We start from the raw sequence: 22,642 nt of genomic DNA, 5'->3' as shown, positions 1-22,642 counted from the left end.
GCTCAGTCACGGAATGAGATCAATCCCGCAGATATTCACATCTGACCACGGATTTATTACGTAGTGGGAGAATCCTTCACAGTTTCCCTCTTCTACGGTTATGGTATGTTTCAATCCTGAATGTCTCACGTTCAAAGTTTGGTGTCATCTCGGTTATTATTTTCCGTGTGTACTGAATGGCCTACCTCTCCCGTCTCCTCTTCAGTGAGTACAGACCCAAGCGCCAGTAGCTTGGGTCTGTGTAGACTTGGGACTCCAGTAGCTGAAACAAACAGGAACGATTTCGACTAAAACCGTGTTGTCTTCTGTTGAAAAGGTCAGCTTTTCCATGTACTGTACCAACCTTCTTGCCACGACATTCTCAAATGCCTTGATTATATGTGATGTAAATGTAACCTGCCAGTAATAGAATAGAATAGAAGTGTCGGCGTTGAAGAAATAGGCCCATGGCCTTTTTCCGATTCTTGAACTTTTCGTGACTTGATTCACAAGGGATCCGGCCTTTGGAACCCGATCTTTCTATAGCTGACGATTGATTGAGATAGCTGCTGGACTTATTGCCTGATCCGTAATTTGCTAGGCATTTTAAGACCNCCATTTTGAATCCAAACTATGCACAAATCTAGAAAAAAGGCTTCGTTACTCGATAGGTATGGTCTTTATGAATCGAATGGTATATGTCTCATCGCTGTAGCTTCAAAACTCTAGGAGGAAAAAGGTTTGCCGTGACAATAAGTGTGAATGTTCAGGAGAGCTCGACAAAATCCCGCGCGCATCGCAATAGAGACTAACCGGAATGAGACTAAAAATGACCTCAATGAGACTAAAAACCGGAAGAGCCAAATCCGAAAACTTTAAGGTAGATGCCCCCCTTAATTTTTGTTCTCCATGGTCAACCTTGTTAAACGCTTTCACGCAGTCTAAAATACACCACGTCCACCACGGTCCCCTCCTCCAGCATTGCCAGAATTTGATGGTGACGCTCCAGTAGCTGAAACAAACAGGAACGATTCCGACTAAAACCGTGTTGTCTTCTGTTGAAAAGGTCAGCTTTTACCATGTACTGCACCAACCTTCTTGCCACAACCTTCTCAAATACCTTGATTATATGTGATGTAAATGTAACCTGCCTGTAATGGAGTTCTCTCCGTGTTACAGGTATAAAGTATTGATCCGTGCTCTGGCTTATTTCAGTTACTTATGTATAAGGTGTTGATTGTCCACACGCCAGCAAGCTCAAATTTAAAGCCGGGTGCGAACATGAATGAGGAAACCGTTCTAACATAGATATCGAGTGAATTCAATAAGTCGTGATGTTGGGTCCTACGGAAGCACTGGCCGGTCTGCTTCAACGTTTACTGGTGATGTTACACACGAGTTGTTTAATGGGGCCTATATTATGTGCTTAAGCATATTACACTGTATGTGTTTGAGCAGATAGCGTGGCTCCCGACCCACCAGGGAAGCATCGTGCACTTCCATGACGTAGTAGAAGACGCCGATGGCTAACATGCCGATGGGCCGACGGTCCATCAGCAGCGGCCGCTGCCCCCATATGTTCAGCAGCACTGCTGACAACAGCGTTGACACGAACGTGTTCATTACCTTTTCTTAGTTGATATAATATATGTATCAGAGCGTGTGTATTGACTTTAAGAACGCGGTAATAATCGCGTTGCTTAATGCATTTTTTATTACATAAAAAGAGTTGCTGAACACACCACAATTGCCGCATTGTTGGTGCACAGGATACTTTGACCACTATAACGTGTGTTCAATCTTTTGCAAATTAGATGATACTTGCTTCAAAACTTCGCCAGCATAGCTTCACCCGACGGTGCTTGCAGCGACCCACATTTTTAACTACAAATTCCTTTTAGAATTGGTGCGCATTTTCGGGTATAAATTTACCTACCGCACAGAGCTAACGCATTTTTACAGCACAGAGCTAACGTAACAGGATTCTTGAGAGAGGATGCAGTATTAGGTCCAATTAGTTTGATTTATATTGAATTGCCTTCATCTTGGAGGTTAGGAATGTACATTCAAAGTTTCGTTCAAATCTGTTCAGTAATTTAGACGAAATTTCTTGGTCACTGCAAATTTCGTCCCAAATTGATCTATAACTCAGGAATGAAGGTAAAATGGTTAATTATATCGTTGTCCGTTTCATAACTTGCTTGCGGTAGGTAGATGTTCTCGTGTTCGTGTAGAAATTTATAAATTTCGATAATTTTGTTGGGTGATTCTCATATGGTAAATGATAATTCAAAGCTATTCTATATCAATAATTTACAGTCTTTCTGAGCGATGTCTACAATTTCTTAACACGTGGTCAACATGCTGAAGTCGTCGTTCGTTTCACATCAGCTGGCGCTTGACTTTCAGACCTTCCATGGTCGTGGGTTGGGAAGTTCTTCGAGATCTTTTTGTTTTGGCCGCCGCGTGCACCGTGCTCGTGCTGGTATCTTGTTATTTGACTTCGGAGTAAAACGTATTTTTACACCTGCTCTAGACAAAGTTTAATCGAATTATTTCATGCATATTTGTTGATTTGTCTGATGCATATTATGTGTCTATTATTTCAGATCTCATCTTGATCTCGAAATTCGAGTCCGTTAATATTCGAAAATGGCCATGAATTTTGATGAAGAAGTTAGCCCTCATAGTCATACCGATGGCAGTCATGGCACTTGGCTACTATCTGAAGCAGCGGCGTCTGAAAACGCAGAGCATAATGAGGTGATATATAGTAATAAATATTATGTTATTTTTACCAGTGTACAAATTGCAAAATGAGGCTTTTTAGTTAGTTTTCTTCTCAATGAGTTAAAAAATTTTACTTTAGGCCTATGTAGAACGGAACCCCAGTACCTAGGAGGCTAGGTACCACAACCACTGCTACCACTTACCAGTATAGTGTCATGGACTCATGGTGATGGTCCAGCCTGCAGGATTGGAATTTTTCTACTTTTTTCTGAAAACTCACAGCTCCAACAGGTCAAAATTTTAATACAATTGGAATCTTGCAGCCCGTTTGTGCACTTTTGTTAAGTGTTAACAATTATTAGGTAGGAAGTAATTCATCTGACAGAAATCTTGCAACTCGCAGTTCCGGAAATGGCAGGAAAGTTCTAGTTGCGGCCCTAAACTCTAAAGGTAGATGTTTTCTATGCTTGGTCCTGATTGATTTACAGATGTCTTTTGAGTTTTGGTTACATTATCAAAGTTGTGAAGTGTGAACTTGTGATATTGAATTGAATTGTGATTGGTGTGGTCTGTGGTGAAGAAAGTCACTAGCCTGACTAGGTCAGTGAATAATAATTATGGTAACTAGCTAATGAAGTCTTGCATTAATTTGTTACTTTTTCTATGTCACTCGCATCCTATTTTGAAAAATTGTGCAGAAGATTTCTAAAATTGCTGGTGAAAACTCATTTCACAGGCATATTTAAGAAATTTCGGATAAAAATAGGCAGGAACAAAGTTCAACAAACTTTGATTTATTATTTGCTGAAAAAAATTGTTAAAGGCTTAGGCTAAAGGAATGGGTAAACGGTAAATAATCAGTGTGAAATTCTGGATAGGCAATATATTCTCACGTTTATGTAAGAAAACAGATCAAAAAGCCTACTACATTTTACCTTCTACCACAGTGAGTTAATTGATACACTGACTGCTAATCAGAAACTGCTGCACTTCCAATATTGCGCATGGTTTGGAATTTGAAACCGGGTGCGGGTGGCAACACTTTACTTGATTACATTCACATTCACTATTCATCTATCTGTATCTGACAAATTTTTGCAATAAATGTGTTCCATAATAAAGAAAGTACCTACCGTAATGTCAATTTTTGCAGAAAATTTTAACAATTTCACCAATACCAACAAAGTTTTCAAACCACACAAAATGATTGGATAAACTGCAAATCTTTCATGGCATACAGCGGTACAAGACATGATCACCTATTGTGCTGCTTTGTAAATGTATGAGGGCAGAGGAGACACTATCCCACAATGGCCACAAGGCCCACACCTCGTTTTAGTAAGTTAAACAGATTTGATCCACTTTGAGATTTAAAATGATGGACCTCTTGATATGGGTCCAGATATGAATTTTTTCATGTTTTGCTCTATTTTGTTGATATTGTGATTACTGTCTCAATAACTTCACTTCAGATTCTGAATGATTTTATCTTCCAATGCAAGTTTTCTAATATCTTGTGTCTTTTAGAAAATGTTCATTGTTTAGAAGCTGCAATTATTATAATTACAAATTTTTATAAATCATTGAGCACTTAGGCATGTGCCATGTGGTATATTAAAATTTAATACAAGGTGCGCACCGGTCATGGAAAACCTGAAAAGTTGGATATGACTTACCAGGTTTTCCATGACTGGTACGCACTGTTAATAGTGGTGACGCTTTCAGATTTCAATACCAAAAATTTGTGATGAGTATTTGGAATTCATAAGTAGTTACATGAACAGAATATATTATAAATTTTATTGATAGATAAATATGGTGCAAAAATTGATGATAGGGTAATGATATAAGAAACATTATTTAAAATGGTTTCACAATTTATAGGACCAGTACCTAAAGAAGTAAGAAAGCGCTGAATTTGCAATGTTAATGCTCAACATTTGTCGTTTGCCAAGGTTTTATTGACCAATCGGTGGCACTGTAGCTGAACAATGTAACACTTATGCAGCTTCCTAATGCTCAAGTTGGTTCAATGGCTTATAACTATCAATGTCCAAATATATTTTAAACCTTCATCGGAAATTATGCAAATGTTAATTAACTTGACTTGAATATGCCGTATATTGAAGGTTTTAACACTACAATGTCCATTCCTGTTTGTTACAAGCTCACAACATCAAACAAAGTCTACAAAGAGATCGATAGTAATGCCTTGCAAAAATTCCCAATAAAAATATGTTTTGTATCGATAAACGAATGAATTCTGTCCATGCAAAGCGCACATGCATTATTCAACAATAGTGGATCAATGTATTACTGATAAACAACGAATATTGTAGCCATGTTTTTTTCTTGTGGGCCATGGGACCGATTCGCAGACTGGGTAAGGACGAGGAAAAATTAACAAACATTACTATTGCCCGGAATATACGAGTGATATACCTATGCCAGCTTGATCACACCCAACCCTTCATCTTCTTCAGTGCCGATACTTCTATAAGGGTGGCAATCTATAAGGGCAGGGTGGCCCAGTGGTTAGAGTTCAGAGTACCAAGATTGGCGCTGAGAGGTGCGGGTTCGATCCCAGCTCTGTGCGAAAGTTTCTGGTCAGAATCGGCAAGGAGGCCGGGCGGTTAAGCAAAGCAGAATTGTAGCAGTGAGTTGCGTGTTCGAGACCGCAAAATACTGTGAATGTTCTGCGATGTTGAGAATCGGCGACAGGCCTACGGCCTAATAAACGCTGAAACCGCTATATATTATATATATATATATATTCTTATGTGCGCAGCGCCGTTGCGGTCGCTCCAAGAGCTGTGCCGCCTCTCCATCCGCGCCTCCCTCGGCCACTGCAGGATTGAAGAAAAAACAGAAGGACTGCGAGACGTGTTGCCGCAGCCTCTGAGGGAGTACCTGTATTTCCGCCATGACTTCCTCGTCTTCCCTGAGGCTGTTGATTGATTACCAATCCAATATTATCTTTTGTAGTTATGTTTTATTAACCTGGCGTATTTTGTATAATGATAGGTATAGACTCTGTCTCTTATACACATCTAGATGTGTATAAGAGACAGTCCCAGCTCTGTGCGCCAGTTTCTGGTCAGAATCGGCGAGGAGGCCGGGCGGTTAAGCACAGTAGAATTGTAGCAGTGAGTTGCGAGTTCGAGACCGCAAAATGCTGTGAATGTTCTGTGATGTTAAGAATCGGCGACAGGCCTACGGCCTAATAACGCTGAAACCGCTATTATTATTATTATTTGAGACGAGCTAAATTGCTGATATATTGCAGGAAGGAATTAATCTAGAAGTTATGTTTTAGTATGGGCGAGACTTGAAAAACATTTTACATTAGTTGAATGCAATGCAAAATTGCTCGTAGAATATACATTGGTAATCACTGGTCACTGAATGCAATGTCCAGATTGTTCCGAAGGACCAGGAAACCTATCCAATAAGATGCTAGATACGGTACAATATGAATAAGAAAACCCTAACCGGTATTTAGCACCAATTGCATACTATAGCCTGGATCTCTCCCTGAATTTGATATTCAGTAGTTACGCAAACAGAATTATTATCCAATAATTTAATATTCGGAACTTTTACATATCAAGCAACAAGTTGGCGCACAATGAATTAGGATGATTAATTTCACATGAACAGACAGAATTGCGAGATATAAATTCAAGTCGCTACAGAACTTCCCACAAATCGTAACTTCCAATAGTACGTAACTTCTCAGTCCAGCAGCTATCTCAATCAATCGTCAGTTATAGAAAGATCGGGTTCCAAAGGCCGGATCCCTTGTGAATCAAGTTTAGAATTCCATCCTGCAGCTAAAATTGGTTAATTGGACAGATTCATGGGAATTTGTGTACATTCACCATTAATCATGGGCCGTGATTCTCAGAAGAAAATCAGTAGCGGGATAACAATAGGATACAAAATTCATAATTGTTTACCCCAATCAGGAGAATACAATTCTGGGACGATTGCCAACACAAAATAAATAAATAACATGGAGAGATTTGTATAGTGAACAATGAATGACATATAACATATGAGAAGAGGATGACTCAATGCTCATGATATAAGAAAATTATAATATGACTGAAAAGTAGCAATTAGAATGTGGTGGAATTCTAAATGCCTTTTAAATGACCATGTACCTTGTAATTGAAAGTGGTGGCCAAAAATAGGAGCACACTTGCTCCAATACTGGCAAATGCTCCAATACAAGCGATCATCTTAAATTTTTAGAAAATTAGTCTCTTTTAAATTGAATGTATGAAAAAAACATGTACCGTACTATGAAAACATGTACCGTATGAGTTTGTGGTTTCATTAATCAAAATTAGTTGTCTTTAATGCTTGCAAGTGCAGCAGTTAATTCTTTGTTGTACATTTTGGAAATCCCATGAATGTGTAAATCCTCGTATTTTTTCTGGCCACTGGCACCATTCCGCACACATTTCCACCTGCCAAAATCTTTTCAAGTAACAAGTTTCTTACATTTCTTCCAGGAAGCTGTTGCCTTCCTAGAAAAGATGTGGCGGCATCATAATCATATCACTGACAACAGCTGTGCAGCTGATGTTGTAGGATATACAGCACTCCACCATGCAGTCAGAGCAAAGGATCTCTCAGCCATCAGGAAGCTACTCCAGTATTCAGGTAATTGTGTAATATTTAAAATAATCCCAAATTACAGGTAAAATATTGGTAATAATTAAAATATATTTAAAATATTTGGTATAGTACAGAGAGGATGTAAATGTCTTCTGTGACTTTAGCGGTAGCAAATTCCTCTGATAGATATCAGCAGGGCTGATATTTAAAGTGTTCCCATTCTATCAAAATCCAGATATTATGTAGTTGCATTATTATTATTATTTTTTTGTGGATCCAACAGATGAACGGGAAAATGCAATTTCAACCAGCCATCACAGAATGCTTGAGAATTGTACATCATATGGCAGATTATTTAAAATAAAAATAACCTAGCGGTAGTTGCTACAATTTTCCTAAAATTTCAATAAGAATGTTTGTAAGATTGGTAACTTTAGATACGTAAGTCTTGGCTCAATTATGAATTTAATATTGCACTTAAGATCTATAGCTATCATGCCAGTAGGTTTGCTATGTTTGCAGTTATTTATTGCAATCCATATTGTTGAAATGTTTTCACACATATTCCCGCATGTCCTAGAGTTAAGTGAACATAGAACACTTTATTATCAATGTGACTAATTGTTAATATTCTTGATAAGATTTCAAATGCATCATTTTTAAATGAAGTGTTCTATGTTGACTGCAGCAAAGTTGAATTGCTAAACCTCAGTGTGCATTCAATTACCATAGAAAACTACTCATAATTTTCAATTACCTACTGATTCAATCCCATAGGCTAAATTATGATTGGAAATGGTTGGTTTGAATGTTGAAATTTCTGAAACTTTTCTCACTTATTACTCAGTGACTATTACTAATATAGGTACCGTACCTTCTGTAAAATCAATTGAAATTTGCTAAAATTTTTTTTTTTAAAGGCATTCAATTTTATTGGCCTGCTTTGCAGCATAGTTTGGAGTTACTAATCCTGCTTGCTTCCCTACAAACTTTTTGGCCAGTTGGCCAAAAAGTTTTTGCTTTCTCATCTTCAATGTGTATTGTTCAGTCAATAAATGCATTGCTGTTGCTGAATGTCTTATGCTGTTAGGCAGGTAGGACTTTCTCAGTTGCTGTACCATGTATGTCAGGCTTATTAGCGCATTTTCTCATTTATGAAAAAAAGGCGCTATTGTGCTGGTCATGTCTGTCTGCCTGTCTGTCCGTGACTTCACGTTTTTGTCTACGTGAAAATGCGCTATCTGTCACTCACTGCAGTGAGTACTGAGTTACATTTTGCTGCTTTTGTGTGTGTCACTGACAAACCATTCATGCAATCTAGAGCTAGGGTATGCAAATGTACAGCAGCCCTCCCCCAATAAATGAAATGCCCACCCAATCCTCTATTGGCCAAACCATTTGAGAATGACTTCTGCATCAAGGGGATCAAAATTCAGACCTTTGGGATTATCTGCATTGGTTATGGGTTGTGCTTGAATTTTTTTTTAACTTGTTCAAATGTGCACATTTTGGGATTATCTGCATTGGTTATGGGTTGTGCTTGAATTTTTTTTTTTAACTTGTTCTAATGTGCATATAAAGTAGTTTGTCATTTTACTACCATATTGCTATTTTTGCAGCTACTTTTTATTTAGTAATTTCAATCAATTTATTATATACATGTTTACATTTGAGTATCTTGTTATTTAGAGCGCAATGATAACTGTACTGCATCCAAAAAATTGCTAAAAAAACTCCTTGTTTTTATTTTCTTCCATAGCTGTTTCATTTTAGAAAATAATAAAAAAATTCCCTAGTAATTAGCTATTTTCTTTTCTATTATACTTTGCAGATGAAAGATTTGTCAACAAAGAGGGGAATGATTGTTCCACTGCACTCCGGATTGTCTGTAAAAATTTCACATCTTCAGACGTGCACGAGGTAATAAGAATGTGTGTTTAAAATTATTTTCTATCTGCTTTTAATTATCCATCTGCTTTTTCATTAAGCCTTTTATTTTGCTTCACATTTTAAAATCTTATTTGTTCTGCTTTACTTCTATGATTATTTTATTAGGTTGTATCATAGTCCAACGTGCCTTCTAAATATCTTGAGAAATGTCTTGTTATGTGTGTTAGCATATTTGTAATAATCCCTTTTAGAAACACATTACATTGTTTACAACTTCAGTTTATTAAGCCTTCCTTCTTTTCATTCCAACCTGATGTTTGTATTTTTCTATTTATGCACTTTACATATACAAATAAATTTTACAGGAAATTTTACAAGAAGTAATTCTGGTGACACTTCTGGATGCCGGTGCTAATCCAAACCTGCCTCAGAAATATCGGTTCTCTCTGCCTCTAATGCATGGTAAGAGTTACCTGCCTGATAGCCTTAGTTTGGAGCAAATTTTTTTGTTGTTGGATAAAATGTGTACAACAATTTGCAGTGTTGAATACCATGATGCTGCTGAACCCTGAAATGTTGTCAAATGTGAAAGCTAGCTCAGAGATCTAACTCAGTATGCTATTTCTCATATAATGGAAACAGTTTTTACAAAATATCATTTTTCATTTTGTGCATCATTTTGTAATTGGATTATTTTGAAAGCATTCATAAAATATTAACAAGTGCTCAGTAAACGTATATAATTATTACATACAACTTTTTACAACATCTCAGTTTTCATTTTGTGCATTTTTAATTGGATTATTTTGGAAGCATTCATAAAATATTAAAAAGGGCTCAGTAAACGTATATAATTATTTCATACAACATTTTCAGCTTTGAAGAACCATTGGTGGCGCGGCGTTGAGCTGCTGCTTGATGCTGGGGCACAGTTGACAAAAGATTCTTACGAACGTTGCAAGCCTCCCGACTCCTTCTTTACAAGAGTGAGTGCTGTTTGTTTCAAGTACCAGGCGGCCCTTGTTGTGATTGATGAAGATACAAACACTATATTATTTATTGCCAACCAAAAAAAAACATCCGATTGAAGTTTGTTGAATATAGACACTTCATTGCCAACAAAAAAAAACATCCGATTGAAGTTTGTTGAATATAGACACTTCATTGTCAACAAAAAAAACATACGGTTGAAGTTTGTTGAATATAGACACTTCATTGCCAACAAAAAAAAATACACATCCAATTGAAGTTTGTTGAACATAGACACTTCATTGCCAACAAAAAAAAACACATCCGATTGAAGTTTGTTGAACATAGACACTTCATTGCCAACAAAAAAAAATACATCCAATTGAAGTTTGTTGAACATAGACACTTCATTGCCAACAAAAAAAAAATACATCCAATTGAAGTTTGTTGAACATTGACACTTCATTGACCAGTTTAAGAAGCTCCTATTGATTGGGAATGGCCTTGATCGGTGAGTGATACAGCAGCACAAAATTTGCATCTGCTTTTTGACTTTCCTAACTTTTGTAATACTTGGACGATTATTTACCAATCTGTTAGGGCAAGTGTGCATTATTTTTTGTAGCAGTAGCTTATCATCCTGTCTCATTTATGTTGTTCTTGCCTTCAAATAAAAAAAATGCTGCCATTTTTTTTTTGCAATTCATCCTTGTCTGCAGTTTGTGTTAATGTTATTCATGACTGGTTTACAAAAATGATCAGGGTTTATAAATTATTATTATTAATTATTTATTTATAATGATTAATTATTTATAATGATCAGCAGTGCCATTATTTGTGTGCGATTCATTGTTATAATTTTGTCAAAATATCACATTATATTCTGCTTGACGTACTTATATCCCCATTATAAATTTCATTTTCGAGATTGGATCATTTGTAGTTTGATAGTAGCTCAAGACGTACGGTTTGTTTAAATTTGACTCTCTTGTTATTTAAATGTCTGAACAATTATTAAATAATGTAATACTATTGATTTATTAGGAATGAATTGAAGTTATATTTTGGGTTGAAATTTTATGGCAATGCTGTAGCCAACCCAGATAGTTATTGTGTTGAATGAAATAAATTTTGTATAGATTCCAATTTAATGTTATCTCATTGACATTGTTCTTTACAAATGTGATGCAGGGAGTTCGTGACGATGGATTTGGTAGAGGCTGCCATTTGCGCTCAGTACCATGACTGCGTTATGTACCTGCTAGTGCATTACCCTGTACTTGCATTGCGGGATGACTTTCTTCAATTTATAAATAATTTATTTGTACACACCAGAGGATGTGACTGGAATTACAAGAAGAGGTGAGATCTTAAAAGTTCTATATCAATTGCATATTTTTTGCTGGCTCTTAAGGTATAAACAACTATATACTATATAGATTTGTCTTCAGAAGAGGAAATTTTGATATCTTGATCGTTTACGATGAAGCAGATTTACTTACTTTGTTAATCAGAATATTCATTCTGGTCAGGTTCAGTAGAATTTCCATAGTTATTACTTCTCTCAAAGCTCGATTTAATGAAGTTGCAATGTAGCAGCTGTTCGTCTAAATTTCAATAGGTTGGAATCTACAGAAACTTCGACCGATAAATTGAGAAGTAAATTGTCAGGCAAGTGTCAGATGTCTGGTGGAAAAGCATTGGTTTTTTCTTGTAATTTTATTTCTTTTGCCAAAGTAATGAGTGATTTTCAATATCTCTTTAGCAACGCAGAAATTTTTCTTGTTTAAAAGTTACAAAAAGGAATTTTTCAGGTACTTGAGTGCCATGACTACGTGCATATCTAAGGTTCACTCGATGAGGCAGCCTAAACTGATGTTCAAACTCATCCAGATGTGCTTCCAGTAAGTAATAGCTGTAGCTGTGCGATTATGCGAGGTATTTTTGTTGTAGTCTCACCCAAATAAGTTCACAAATAATACACGGCCTTTTCACTGTTGAATAACTTACCCAGGGGGGACTTCTGACGGCTGTCTGTGCTCGTCAGAAGTCTTATGGGATTCCGCGCTCCTAGGAGGATTGTTCCTGAGCGCCCTACCGCTGAGCTCGCGGTGTCTGACTGCGGGTCTCAGTTGTGGGGTTAAAAGTTATTAAGTAGGTAGGATTCCTTACATTAAGTTATAATGTAGTTTGAATTCCTTATATTATGTTATTATGTAGGTAGGATTCCTTACATTTCCCTTCTCTGTCTCTCGTGCGGGCGGCCGACGTCCCGTGTAAGCGACCTCTTGTCCGAGTGCCTTCGTTTCTATTGCTCTTCACCTGTCCCTCCTTGTCACTTCGTCTCTTTGAGATGCTAACGCTGCTTCCTTCGAGCCAGCTTTAGCGGGCTGGACATCTGAGAACTTCCACCCCTCGTGGGTGATGAACAATTTTTAATTTGAGAAACTTTTGATAGTTGAGACCTTCTACCTCTTTGGTGATGTTCATCTGACTTTCGGTGCGAGATAGCTAAATTACTGAAGCGCTAGTGAACATGTGGCCACTAAAGTAAACTGAATAACTTTCATTACATTTTTGGATCTTTCACTGAAACAAGCAACCAAATTGCCAGTGTACTGTTTCCCGTGATAAGGATTCGGAAACCTGCCGGAAGAATGACTTAATTTACTTTCTCTTAAGGTACTGCCCGAGGGCTGCTCATGATGAAGTAGATTGTGACGGGGCTTGTCGACAACTCGAATGCAAGATTGCGCTCAAAACTGGAACGCTCGACAATCTCAATTCCAAGACACAAACTGCTCTGGAATTACGGTGAGTCTGATAAAATTTTCAATCTCAATTCCAAGACACAAACTGCTCTGGAATTACGGTGAGTCTGATGAAATTTTCAATCTCAAATCCTAGACACAAACTGCTCTGGAATTACGGTGAGTCTGATGAAAATTTTGTTCAAGAACACATATCTGTGTAAGGTCGTATTTCACATGTCAGGTTGAATGTTAGCTACATCTGTGTAGGAATCCAGTTAGCGAAAATGAGCAATTGTTAGGTGAATGGAAAAAAAGCCTGGAATTCACTGCCTGCCAGTGTCAGCGGTTTGTTGACTTTCCCGTGTACGTAGGCCAAGTACAACACTACAGAATTTCGAATTATAATTTTAAATTAGCGTACAAGATCGGTTAGAATATAAACTTATTATATGGTGTGTCATAATGTGCGTTGTCCATTTCCGTACGTTTGCTGAAGCTCAAAGAATAATTTTTAAATATTTTCTTCTCTGGTCTGCGTTTAAAAGTTATTGGAACTGTATTACTATAAACATGATACAAATATTAAAAAACATATTTTCAATGCTATGTAAGCCATAAAAGATTTCTGTGTTTCCAGAGTGGCAGCTGTGAAGCACCTCTTCCAAATGATTGAATTACATGCTCTGCCTATTGAGTTGTGGATTTACGAGTCTCGGATGTCACGTCGAGATTCCCTGCTCGACCTCCATTTATTGGTAGGTTAACCATTTAACATAGGTAACATAACATATTGATCTCGGCGCTGAAGTGTAGGCCTGATGTGGCCTGTCGCTGATTCTTTTCCTTTTCGTGCCTTGTTCATAGAAGATCTAAAATCGGTTCATTTGACCGGATATTTTCATGACTGACGATAGTTTGAAGAAGCTACTAGATTTCCACCGAGTTCGATATGGTGCTAGGCATTTCAAATCTGAACATATATTTTTCCATAGCTTTATCTAGTCTGTTCTTTGGCATATAATATCTTACTGGATAAAAAATACCACACCGAATGAAAAAAACAATCTTGTGAATGTTGATTATTCAACTCCAAAAGCGTTGCTTGTCAATTTCATGCTCACGAAAGTGAGATGATTGCCGGTTTTCAAATAGCTCTCTTTACCTATGTTCCGACAGAGTGAATGCAGTCGAAATGAAATAAATCTGCTCATTTTTCTGCTCTACAATTTGACTGTTGGTTCCATTCCGCTCTTCTTGCAGTTACTGCCAGTGTTCAAGCGAAGAGGTGGGTAATTCGTTTTATTAGGCTCTTGATTTATCATTAACATTATTATTATTATTATTCATTTCGTTGCTTCATGACGTCTTAAAACTGTCTAAACTGCATGCGCTTATCCTTACTCTTTATTTTTTTTCACGTTGTCTCTTCAACTACACGCATGCCTGAGCTGCAGTGACGTGCACTACACATTACTTCTAACCGGCAGAATTAAATGAGCGTCTATAAGAGTAATAAATAATAACTCTCTATAACAATAATAACTCACAATTAATCTACTCCAAGTCCGTATCTCGTATACTTTATAACATGGATGACTTGGCCATTTTCAGGTTTCAAATTAACTGCATCATGTTTGACAACTTTCATCATGAACGACTACTTGGTAGAATATCTTGATAAGGCCCTCAAGTTGCGTAGCCCAGATCTCCAAGCAGTTGTACACGACCGTGAATCACCGTACCGAATTTTATTATCGGAACTGACCAGGAACTGCTGCCTTGATGGCGAATGTTGGTTCAGGTGGGTTAAAGGTAGTCTCAGTTTAGCTGAACGCTTTCCCAACGAAATAATTCTCGGAATTTGTGTAATTGATATGAAATATTTAGTCCGTAAATAGTGATATTTTTTATTTTTGACTTTCTGCTCAACATGATAATGATTGGAAATATTGCATTTACGTTGCCGTCAACAGTCGTGTAAGAAGCGGTTTAATTTTTGAGAGTGATAAATCTTTTTTATTTGTTTGTATCAGGTCGTACGTACTCCAGGATGCCTGCGCACGGGCATTGCTTGTAGGTGCACGAATTCCTTTACTCATGATGCTGCATCTCGGCGTGCACGACATAAGTCCGAGCAGTTGCAAGTGAGTGTCACTTCTAACGTGTCTAACTGCCTTGTGCAGTGATCGTGATGGCATATATCACTCGTATATTCCGGCATGTAGTACGTGTGTTAATTTTTCCTCTTCCTCACCCAGTGTGCGAATCGGCCGTAGTCCTATAGACCTGATCGAGAGGAAGGCCGACAAACTCTCGCCGTCGATCGAGTTCATTACTCATCGCTACGCTCCTCGCTTTAGCCGCAAGATGAAGATGATGGCATTCGGCCGAGTGAAGTTCGAGCATGACGACTACAATCATTCATATTTTTCGGAGGAGACGACGCGCTACCGTGCGCCCGAAGGTGGGTTTGAATCATTTGGGGAAAAACAATTGTGAGTTATTAAATCTTTAGCGACATTCAGGGTGCTTTACAAGGGAATGCATGAGTGAAATAATGAGAAGTTTGTTTAAGCTGTGCGTTGCAAGTTCCAGTTCTTCAAATAGTACCTTGATAAATGATTATTTCGAGTGGTAGAAATATACGTACTTACACAGCGATTGACCGAAGATCATGATCTCAGATGAAGTATCGAACATTGTTAATGACTGACGCATAATTCAATTTATCAAATGTTCAATGAACCATCATATTCATCATATCAAGTAATCACCAAACAATTAAATACATATGCGCCCCACGTTTTTCGTTTTAGATGTTGAAAAACGTTTTTCATCTATCTATAGATGATGAAAAACGTGGTCTTTAAAAATTTTTTGTATACATTTTATTTCTCCAAGCTCGTTGCCGTACTGCTGATGACAAAGAATGTGACTGTATGCGTTTTCCGATGAGACTTGGAACCGTACTGTGCTGATGACCGTACCAATGAGAATTGTTACGCCGTGCTCCATACATGAATCTTCTGATTGCTGGCGTTGTAAACGTTGAACGTCTCATGGCCTCTGCCGCCCAACTGCCGAAGCCGCTGCGGAGACCATACTCATGCGACGGTCACCACAGTAAAACAACTATTGGCGCTAATTTTATGGTGCTTATATAGCAGGGCCCATACTTTCAAAAAAAGTTAAGAGATCGTAAGTTCATCAGCCAATCATTGACGGCCTTTCAAGCAAAATCCACCAATCATAGACAAGAAAATAGAGCGTAAGTANAACTTTTCGTGGCTTGATTCACAAGGGATCCGGCCTTTGGAACCCGATCTTTCCATAGCTGACGATTGATTGAGATAGCTATATTGATATATGATATATGCCAGCATGATCACACCCAACCCTTAATCTTCTTCATTGCTGATACTTCTATTCTATTATTGTGTGTGCAGCGCCGCTGCGGTCGCTCCAGGAGCTGTGCCGCCTCTCCATCCGCGCCTCCCTCGGCCACTGCAGGATTGAAGAAAAAACGGAAGGACTGCGAGACGTGTTGCCGCAGCCTCTGAGGGAGTACCTGTATTTCCGCCACGACTTCCTCGTCTTCCCTGAGGCTGTTGATTGATTACCAATCCAATATTATCTTTTGTAGTTATGTTTTATTAACCTGGCGTATTTTGTATAATGATAGGTATAGACTTGAGGAACACGTTTATTTCCGCTACGATTCCCTTTCTTTCCTAGGACACGCTGACCGACTTTTTCTTATTCAAAAGAATGTTTAGTAGGATTGTTTCATCAAAATTTTTTTAGTTTATGTGGTCAGGAAATGTTTTTCCTGGAATTGCGACTAGCTTACGTATAATTTTTGCGTTGGTAGCTCTCAACGTTTTCAATTTACTGCCAAGCGACTATTGAGTTATCGCTGCGGTGTCGTTCGTAAGGTGAATATCACGACCAATGCCTCAACTTCCATGCCATTTATTTCTAATTTGTAACAAACTTTACAAATTAGCGTTAAGACGATTGCGTTTATGTGGACGAAAAACTACAGTGTTTCCTGACGGTATACTTCTATTCCATGTCCAACTTTTGCCAATTTTCGTTTTAGAATTGTTCTTTTCTGATTGTCCTAATCTTGTACGATAAGACAACGAGCTGTTGAGACAGACAAGGAATTACGAGTAGGTTACTTCAACAGCATCGAACGTTATGAAAAATCACATGCAGATTTTGTTCTTTTGTTTTACTAATTATTATTAGGTGAATGCGTGGCTCTAGAATGAATTACTTAGGAAACGCGAGTTCAGGTTTAAAAATTTTCTCCGCAGGAGGTGGGAAAAGCAGAGCGAAAGCTACGCAGTTGTAGATCTTTTGAGATCGTTTACCGGACTTCGTCTCTTGTAAACTTTGAACTTGGCTCACAATTTAATTTCAACATTTCAAATCATTTATGCCCGATATTCGCAGGTCATTTTCACAGCAAAAGCCTTTATTAAGAATTAATTGAGAGTTCGTTTTTTTATTTCTCTCTGCTTATCCCACTAAGGGTTTTTGGCGAGCCCTCGGTTTCCAGTCATTGTTTTAGATATCATTATATTTTTCCTATAAAATCTATAGGGGGTTAGGGTAACGTAGCTATTGTGGGAATTTGGAGGGTTCTACTGAAGCCCAGATGATGTAGGATAATAAAAGGAGCTGCCAGAGATATAGGCTATTTTATTCTGGTAGTCAAGCAAGGGTTGAAATCCCTGAGATTATTATAATATAAGGGTACTAGGAAGTACAGGAGGAAATTTGCAAATAAAATGCACCAACATGTGCATTTTACAACGCCCCTCATGGCAGGGTGGCCCAGTGGTTACAGTTCAGAGTACCAAGATTGGCGCAGAGAGGCGCGGGTTTGATCCCAGCTCCTGTCTCTTATACACATCTAGATGTGTATAAGAGACAGCCTCCATCCTGCTGCNTATTTAGATTCTATTCTAGGCGTATATAACGATACATTCCATGTTTTGCTTTATAAATGATTAGGCAGCTTAAATTGCAGGAGATACGGGTGCCAACTTTTACGGTTGGTGGTGCAGCGAGCTCGGAAAACGACTGGAGTTTGAGCAGACCAACTTACTTTTCCCCAGCGCGGCGCCTTTATTTTACACTCCTGCTCAGTCGCTGTCTAATGTGTGGATGAACAGGTGAATTCTTGCGGCCAATTTTTCAAGCATTGTGCATGTGAACAAAACGAGAAATTTTTTTTAATCGCATCAAGGGTCACTAATTTCTTATTTTTGGCATTTATTTTGAAAATGAATTAATAATGTTCTCTTAAATAAAACGGCGTTTGTATATTTGTGTCATGTATACTTGAGTAAGCGACCACCATGTAATCTTGAAGTCGCGATTCGTTTTAGTTCTTTACTTTTTTGGCGACCAATTAAAATTCGGTAAATAAGGATTTCGATGTTCATAGGTATACCTACTTCTTAAGCACACAATATTGCATTAATTATTATCAAGTTAAATTAATAATCATTAAATACGTCCAGGGTTGCCATTGACATAAGTGCTCCTGAAGATATACAGTCAACGAACGAGGCTGTCGCTGCTGTGTGCGGTCTAATCGACGAGCAAGTGAAAAGCGGTGTTCCGCTCCGTAGAATATTGGTCGGTGAGTGACTTTAATCAGTGATGGTGCAAAGCATGTTTGAACTATTATAAGGTTGACCCATGATAAGCTCATTTTTGCGGATGTAGTTTGTTGTTCGCCTGTGACGTCACTGATCTCAGTGACGTCACAGGCATTAAACGATCACCGAAATGCGATCAAATCAGTTAACCAGTCCATCATGGGAATTACGGGATTGTTTACGTATCTCGATCTCAGTGACGTGACAAGAAAGCTGAACTGAAAGACGGAAATCCTCGTGGGTCAACCTTATATAGTTCAACCATGGTGCAGAGAACGCAATATTGAAATGCATAAACTCGTTCGTTAATTTATTTATATTATATTTTAAATCTCGGTTTCGTGTTGTTTCCTGGTAAATGGTAAATTAATACAGCCAACCATCAGACACGTTATAATGCGCGAGAGTTGGATGCTATGAAGTCTGTAGGTCTCATGGTTGAACTATATAAGGTTGACCCACGAGAAGTTCCGCCTTACAGTTCAGCTTTCTTCTTACGTCACTGCGATCAAGAAACGTAAACAATCCCGTCATTCCCATGACGGATTGGTTGACTGGTTTGATCGCATTTCGGTTATTGCTTAATGCCCGTGACGTCACAGGTGAACAACGAGCTATTTCCGAAAAAAATGGGCTTCTGATGGGTCAACCTTATACTAGTTCGACCATGGGTCGGGTCAACCTTGTACTAGTTCAACCATGGGTCGGGTAAACCTTATACTAGTTCAACCATGGGTCGGGTCAACCTTTTATTTGTCACACAAATTGTATGCAAGTATTTTCAATTATTTTTAGTACCGTAGCTCGAAATTTGATTAACGGTTGAAATTAAGTCATTTTTTTCACAAATATCAATTCTATTGAGTTATTGAGTTAGTGCGTTATTGAGTTATTGAAATATTGAGTTATTGATCTTTCTATAGCTTCACACGCAGTGCCCAGGCCTGTTTGCTATGTGAATATTGGCTGGATGATATCTGCGTGAAGGAATTGTTATGCTCCAGTAATGGTATCTGTATTTTTTCAATGATATTAAGTATAGAACATGAATATATAGCGCCAATATATATTACATATCAGTTCAGGGAACCAGTGCGACAAGTGCGGAAAAGCTCCTGACAAAGTTCCAACTTACGCATGTCTGTACAGCAAAATTTCTTACAGATGAATAGCAACTCTAATTGGAGAAAACTTGAGCTTTAGAAGATGCTAAGCGAGTCCTATCTAGTTATCACACAAATGTTGCGCACATATTACTTACATTTAATTATTATTGTACGATCTTATTATTTTCATTGAGATTAACCCCAATAATTTTTCGAAGGATAATCCTGAGAGGTAATTTTTTTGTACAGGAGCTTGACAACTTGAGTGCTGAGGAGCGAACGCGGTTGCCTCCGCTCTACCAGAGCCATGGAGACGAAGACACGCTGGTGCTGCCGTCCTGGGGCTTGCAAACACACGCAGAGCTCAAACGGAGAGGGGTAAGTGTGTCCCTTCTCTTGCTACGATTTCCTGTACACGATACCGAGATTGAAAATATCTTATAAATAAATTAACAAACGAGTTTATGCATACCAATATTGCGTTCTCTGCATCATGGTTGAACAATATAAGGTTGACCCACGAGGATTTCCGCCTTACAGTTCAGCTTTCTTGTTACGTCACTGCGATCAAGACACGTAAACAAACCCGTCATTCCTATGACGGATTGGTTGACTGGTTTGATCGCATTTCGGCGATTGAACTGCACCGAAAAGAAAATAATTTCTATTTAGACGCGAGCTTAACTACCCAGGTTCGTGTGTTCTTATTCTATGCCAGGGGCCTTCAAACTTTTATCACCACGGGCCAAGAGCACTCTTTCAGAGACTTTCGCGGGCCGGTTACTGTTTTCAGTTCATGCGTAACCAGAAATAAACGCCACGCTCGATTTTTGTAAACAATAGGTTGAACTAAGAGATAACCTCGGCGGGCCGGATGGAACCTAACCACGGGCCGTAGTTACGAAGACTCCTGTTCTATGCGAATTTACGTTTCTATTCCATGTCAATACTTTATTTCAAATTGAACAGCACATGTGTAATACCAAGATTACTATTATCATTTGTGACGACCAGGACAGTATTCTTATGCTATCAACATGCGTTTTTTGTCAAGGTTGAAGGCGAGTTTGTGCGCGTACGGGACTGCGAGCACGCTTTGCACCAAGACGCGCTCCTACCGCTGCTCGCATGGATTTCTGAACGGCTGGGGTGACATAAATGGACGAGGAGGGATAATTTAAACCAAGTAAGAGACTTAACTTTTACAATAAATTTACATTGAAAGAAATATTTTGAAAGATTCACATGTACAAATAACGAGCTGATTAGTTAGGAGAAGCTCTGAGGCCCATAAACGAATACGTAACGAGCCATCCGTTCAGACTATCACAGGAATTGCACATATTGAGAATCTGCATATGTGCAAAATATTCAAATATATTAGAGCACCATTATAATTATTTAACGTAATTAAACACAATTTAACGCAATTGAGCAAAATTATATAATAACATTCATCTCTCCTCGTACGTTAACTGTCTACGCACCGTAAGTAGTATCGCGTTGAACTGATGTGTTATATCAATCGTTTGGGAATACTGAAATTTTGATAGCGACATTATAACAAAATATATTTCCTAGTCTATATTCAATATGAAGTGGAGATCAAGTCATTATTATTAATATACTGTAATAGCGTATAGTATTGAAGATCAAGATGTTGACCCTGTTCGCATGACACGCATTTCGCCTTCTTAATTTATACCTACGAGCGATTCAGTAGAAGACGCGTTGGAAATACTAAACGGTGCACGGTTACGGCACCGATGCAACTTCATTGACTAGGTGACGTAATTAAGTTCAACCTTCTGCAACTTCACTGCCCAGGTGACGTAATTAATTCAAACCTCCTGCAACTTCACTGCCTAGATTATGTAATTAATTTCAACCTCTTGCAACTTCACTGCCTAGGTCATGTAATTAATTCCAACCTCCTGCAACTTCATTGACTAGGTGATGTAATTAATTCCAACCTCTTGCAACTTCATTGAATAGGTGATGTAATTAATTCCAACCTCTTGCAACTTCATTGAATAGGTGCCGTAATTAATTCCAACCTCCTGCAACTTCAGTGACAAGGTAACGGCGCAGCTGCGGACTGGAGCTGCAGACTAAGTTTATACCGGCGCAGGACAGGCATGAGGAGAAGCAAAGTTGCTGCCGTCGTCACGGCCGTGGTGACGAAGAGCACGAGTTCTAAGTGGTCACTGTCTCCCACGGGTATGGACAGCACCAACCCTTCCGATGTCTGTCGGGCAGAAAGTAGTACGATAATAATTTAGCTTTCTAATTATTAACTCATTCATTCCAACACGTTGGTTGAAATATATGTTACAATAAGACAGGGATCTGCTGTATAATGACTATTTTTTTGCTCGTCAATGGTAATATCGTGTATTAATGATTATAAAACGTGTATTAAATGAACCAGACTTTGATTTCGTAACAAATACCCTTTTTTATGCCACTTCATTGAAATTTAAACGAATTAATGCATTATGACCTGATTGGATTAATAAATCAATTTCCTGATACAGGATAATTCCAGAATACGATGTTCGAGAGAAATGGGACAAAGCAGCTAAAAACAATACTGTACAAGTTTCGTTACGGATTTTGCAAAATTATGAAAATTAACTACGTAATGAATTGTGCGAATAGATTATAATTCAAAATATGCCTTGGTCACGAAGTTATTGCACAATCAATGAATTATTAATTTTTGTCAGTAATTTGTTTCTAATCATTATTTATCAGCCTTAACAGCCGTTATCTTTAGGGGCGCATGCCGGAGGCCAGCTTTGCCCAACTCCACATTTAGTTCATATTCATTTCCGTGGATAAGAACATTAGAGGGCATAACAGCCTGCAAAGTCAACTACTTTAAACCATAGCTCTGTTTGTCCACACC

The 22,642-nt window shown here is 38.2% G+C and overlaps 2 protein-coding genes and 1 long non-coding RNA gene across 4 annotated transcripts; all 3 read left to right on the top strand.

Annotated features, from left to right (window-relative positions):
• The first annotated feature begins 1,342 nt into the window (after positions 1–1,342).
• LOC108666923 lies at positions 1,343–10,389 on the top strand. 2 transcript variants are annotated; one of them, XM_047884976.1, is made up of 6 exons: positions 1,343–1,361; positions 2,589–2,742; positions 7,230–7,380; positions 9,167–9,255; positions 9,591–9,687; positions 10,102–10,389. In XM_047884976.1, exons 2-6 carry the CDS (start codon positions 2,632–2,634, stop codon positions 10,311–10,313), a joined length of 660 nt encoding a protein of 219 aa, XP_047740932.1. In that variant the 5' UTR covers positions 1,343–1,361; positions 2,589–2,631; the 3' UTR covers positions 10,314–10,389. The 2 variants fall into 2 exon arrangements, with proteins under 2 accessions (XP_047740932.1, XP_018009379.1); XM_018153890.2 differs by lacking the exon at positions 1,343–1,361 and having other exon boundaries at positions 2,472–2,742; positions 10,102–10,388.
• Positions 10,390–10,667: 278 nt separating this feature from the next.
• Positions 10,668–16,589, top strand: LOC108666927. The gene is made up of 10 exons (XM_018153896.1): positions 10,668–10,705; positions 11,386–11,556; positions 12,009–12,098; positions 12,877–13,008; positions 13,585–13,702; positions 14,124–14,232; positions 14,559–14,748; positions 14,981–15,091; positions 15,206–15,411; positions 16,394–16,589. The coding sequence occupies exons 2-10, from the start codon at positions 11,399–11,401 to the stop codon at positions 16,561–16,563; spliced, it is 1,284 nt and encodes a 427-aa protein (XP_018009385.1). The 5' UTR covers positions 10,668–10,705; positions 11,386–11,398; the 3' UTR covers positions 16,564–16,589.
• A 3,386-nt stretch (positions 16,590–19,975) lies between these two features.
• Positions 19,976–22,158, top strand: LOC108666926. Its single transcript, XR_001930530.2, has 3 exons — positions 19,976–20,109; positions 20,786–20,917; positions 21,804–22,158. It is a non-coding gene; the product is annotated as an uncharacterized LOC108666926 (long non-coding RNA).
• Positions 22,159–22,642: the final 484 nt, after the last annotated feature.

The sequence above is a fragment of the Hyalella azteca genome, unplaced genomic scaffold (assembly GCF_000764305.2).
Source record: "Hyalella azteca isolate HAZT.00-mixed unplaced genomic scaffold, Hazt_2.0.2 contig16643, whole genome shotgun sequence".
In the NCBI taxonomy this organism is placed as follows: Eukaryota; Metazoa; Arthropoda; class Malacostraca; order Amphipoda; family Hyalellidae; genus Hyalella; species Hyalella azteca.
Note: the sequence above shows the minus strand (reverse complement) of the source record. Positions and strands in the feature narration are given on the sequence as shown.

Coding starts and splice junctions, on each gene's coding strand:
- LOC108666927 (XM_018153896.1), top strand. CDS start 11,399: ATGGATTTGGTAGAGGCTGCCATTTGCGCTCAGTACCATGACTGCGTT. Junction 12,099..12,876: donor CTCATCCAGATGTGCTTCCA/GTAAGTAATAGC, acceptor CTTTCTCTTAAG/GTACTGCCCGAGGGCTGCTC. Junction 13,009..13,584: donor CAAACTGCTCTGGAATTACG/GTGAGTCTGATA, acceptor CTGTGTTTCCAG/AGTGGCAGCTGTGAAGCACC.
- LOC108666923 (XM_047884976.1), top strand. CDS start 2,632: ATGGCCATGAATTTTGATGAAGAAGTTAGCCCTCATAGTCATACCGAT. Junction 9,256..9,590: donor CATCTTCAGACGTGCACGAG/GTAATAAGAATG, acceptor TAAATTTTACAG/GAAATTTTACAAGAAGTAAT. Junction 9,688..10,101: donor CTCTCTGCCTCTAATGCATG/GTAAGAGTTACC, acceptor CAACATTTTCAG/CTTTGAAGAACCATTGGTGG.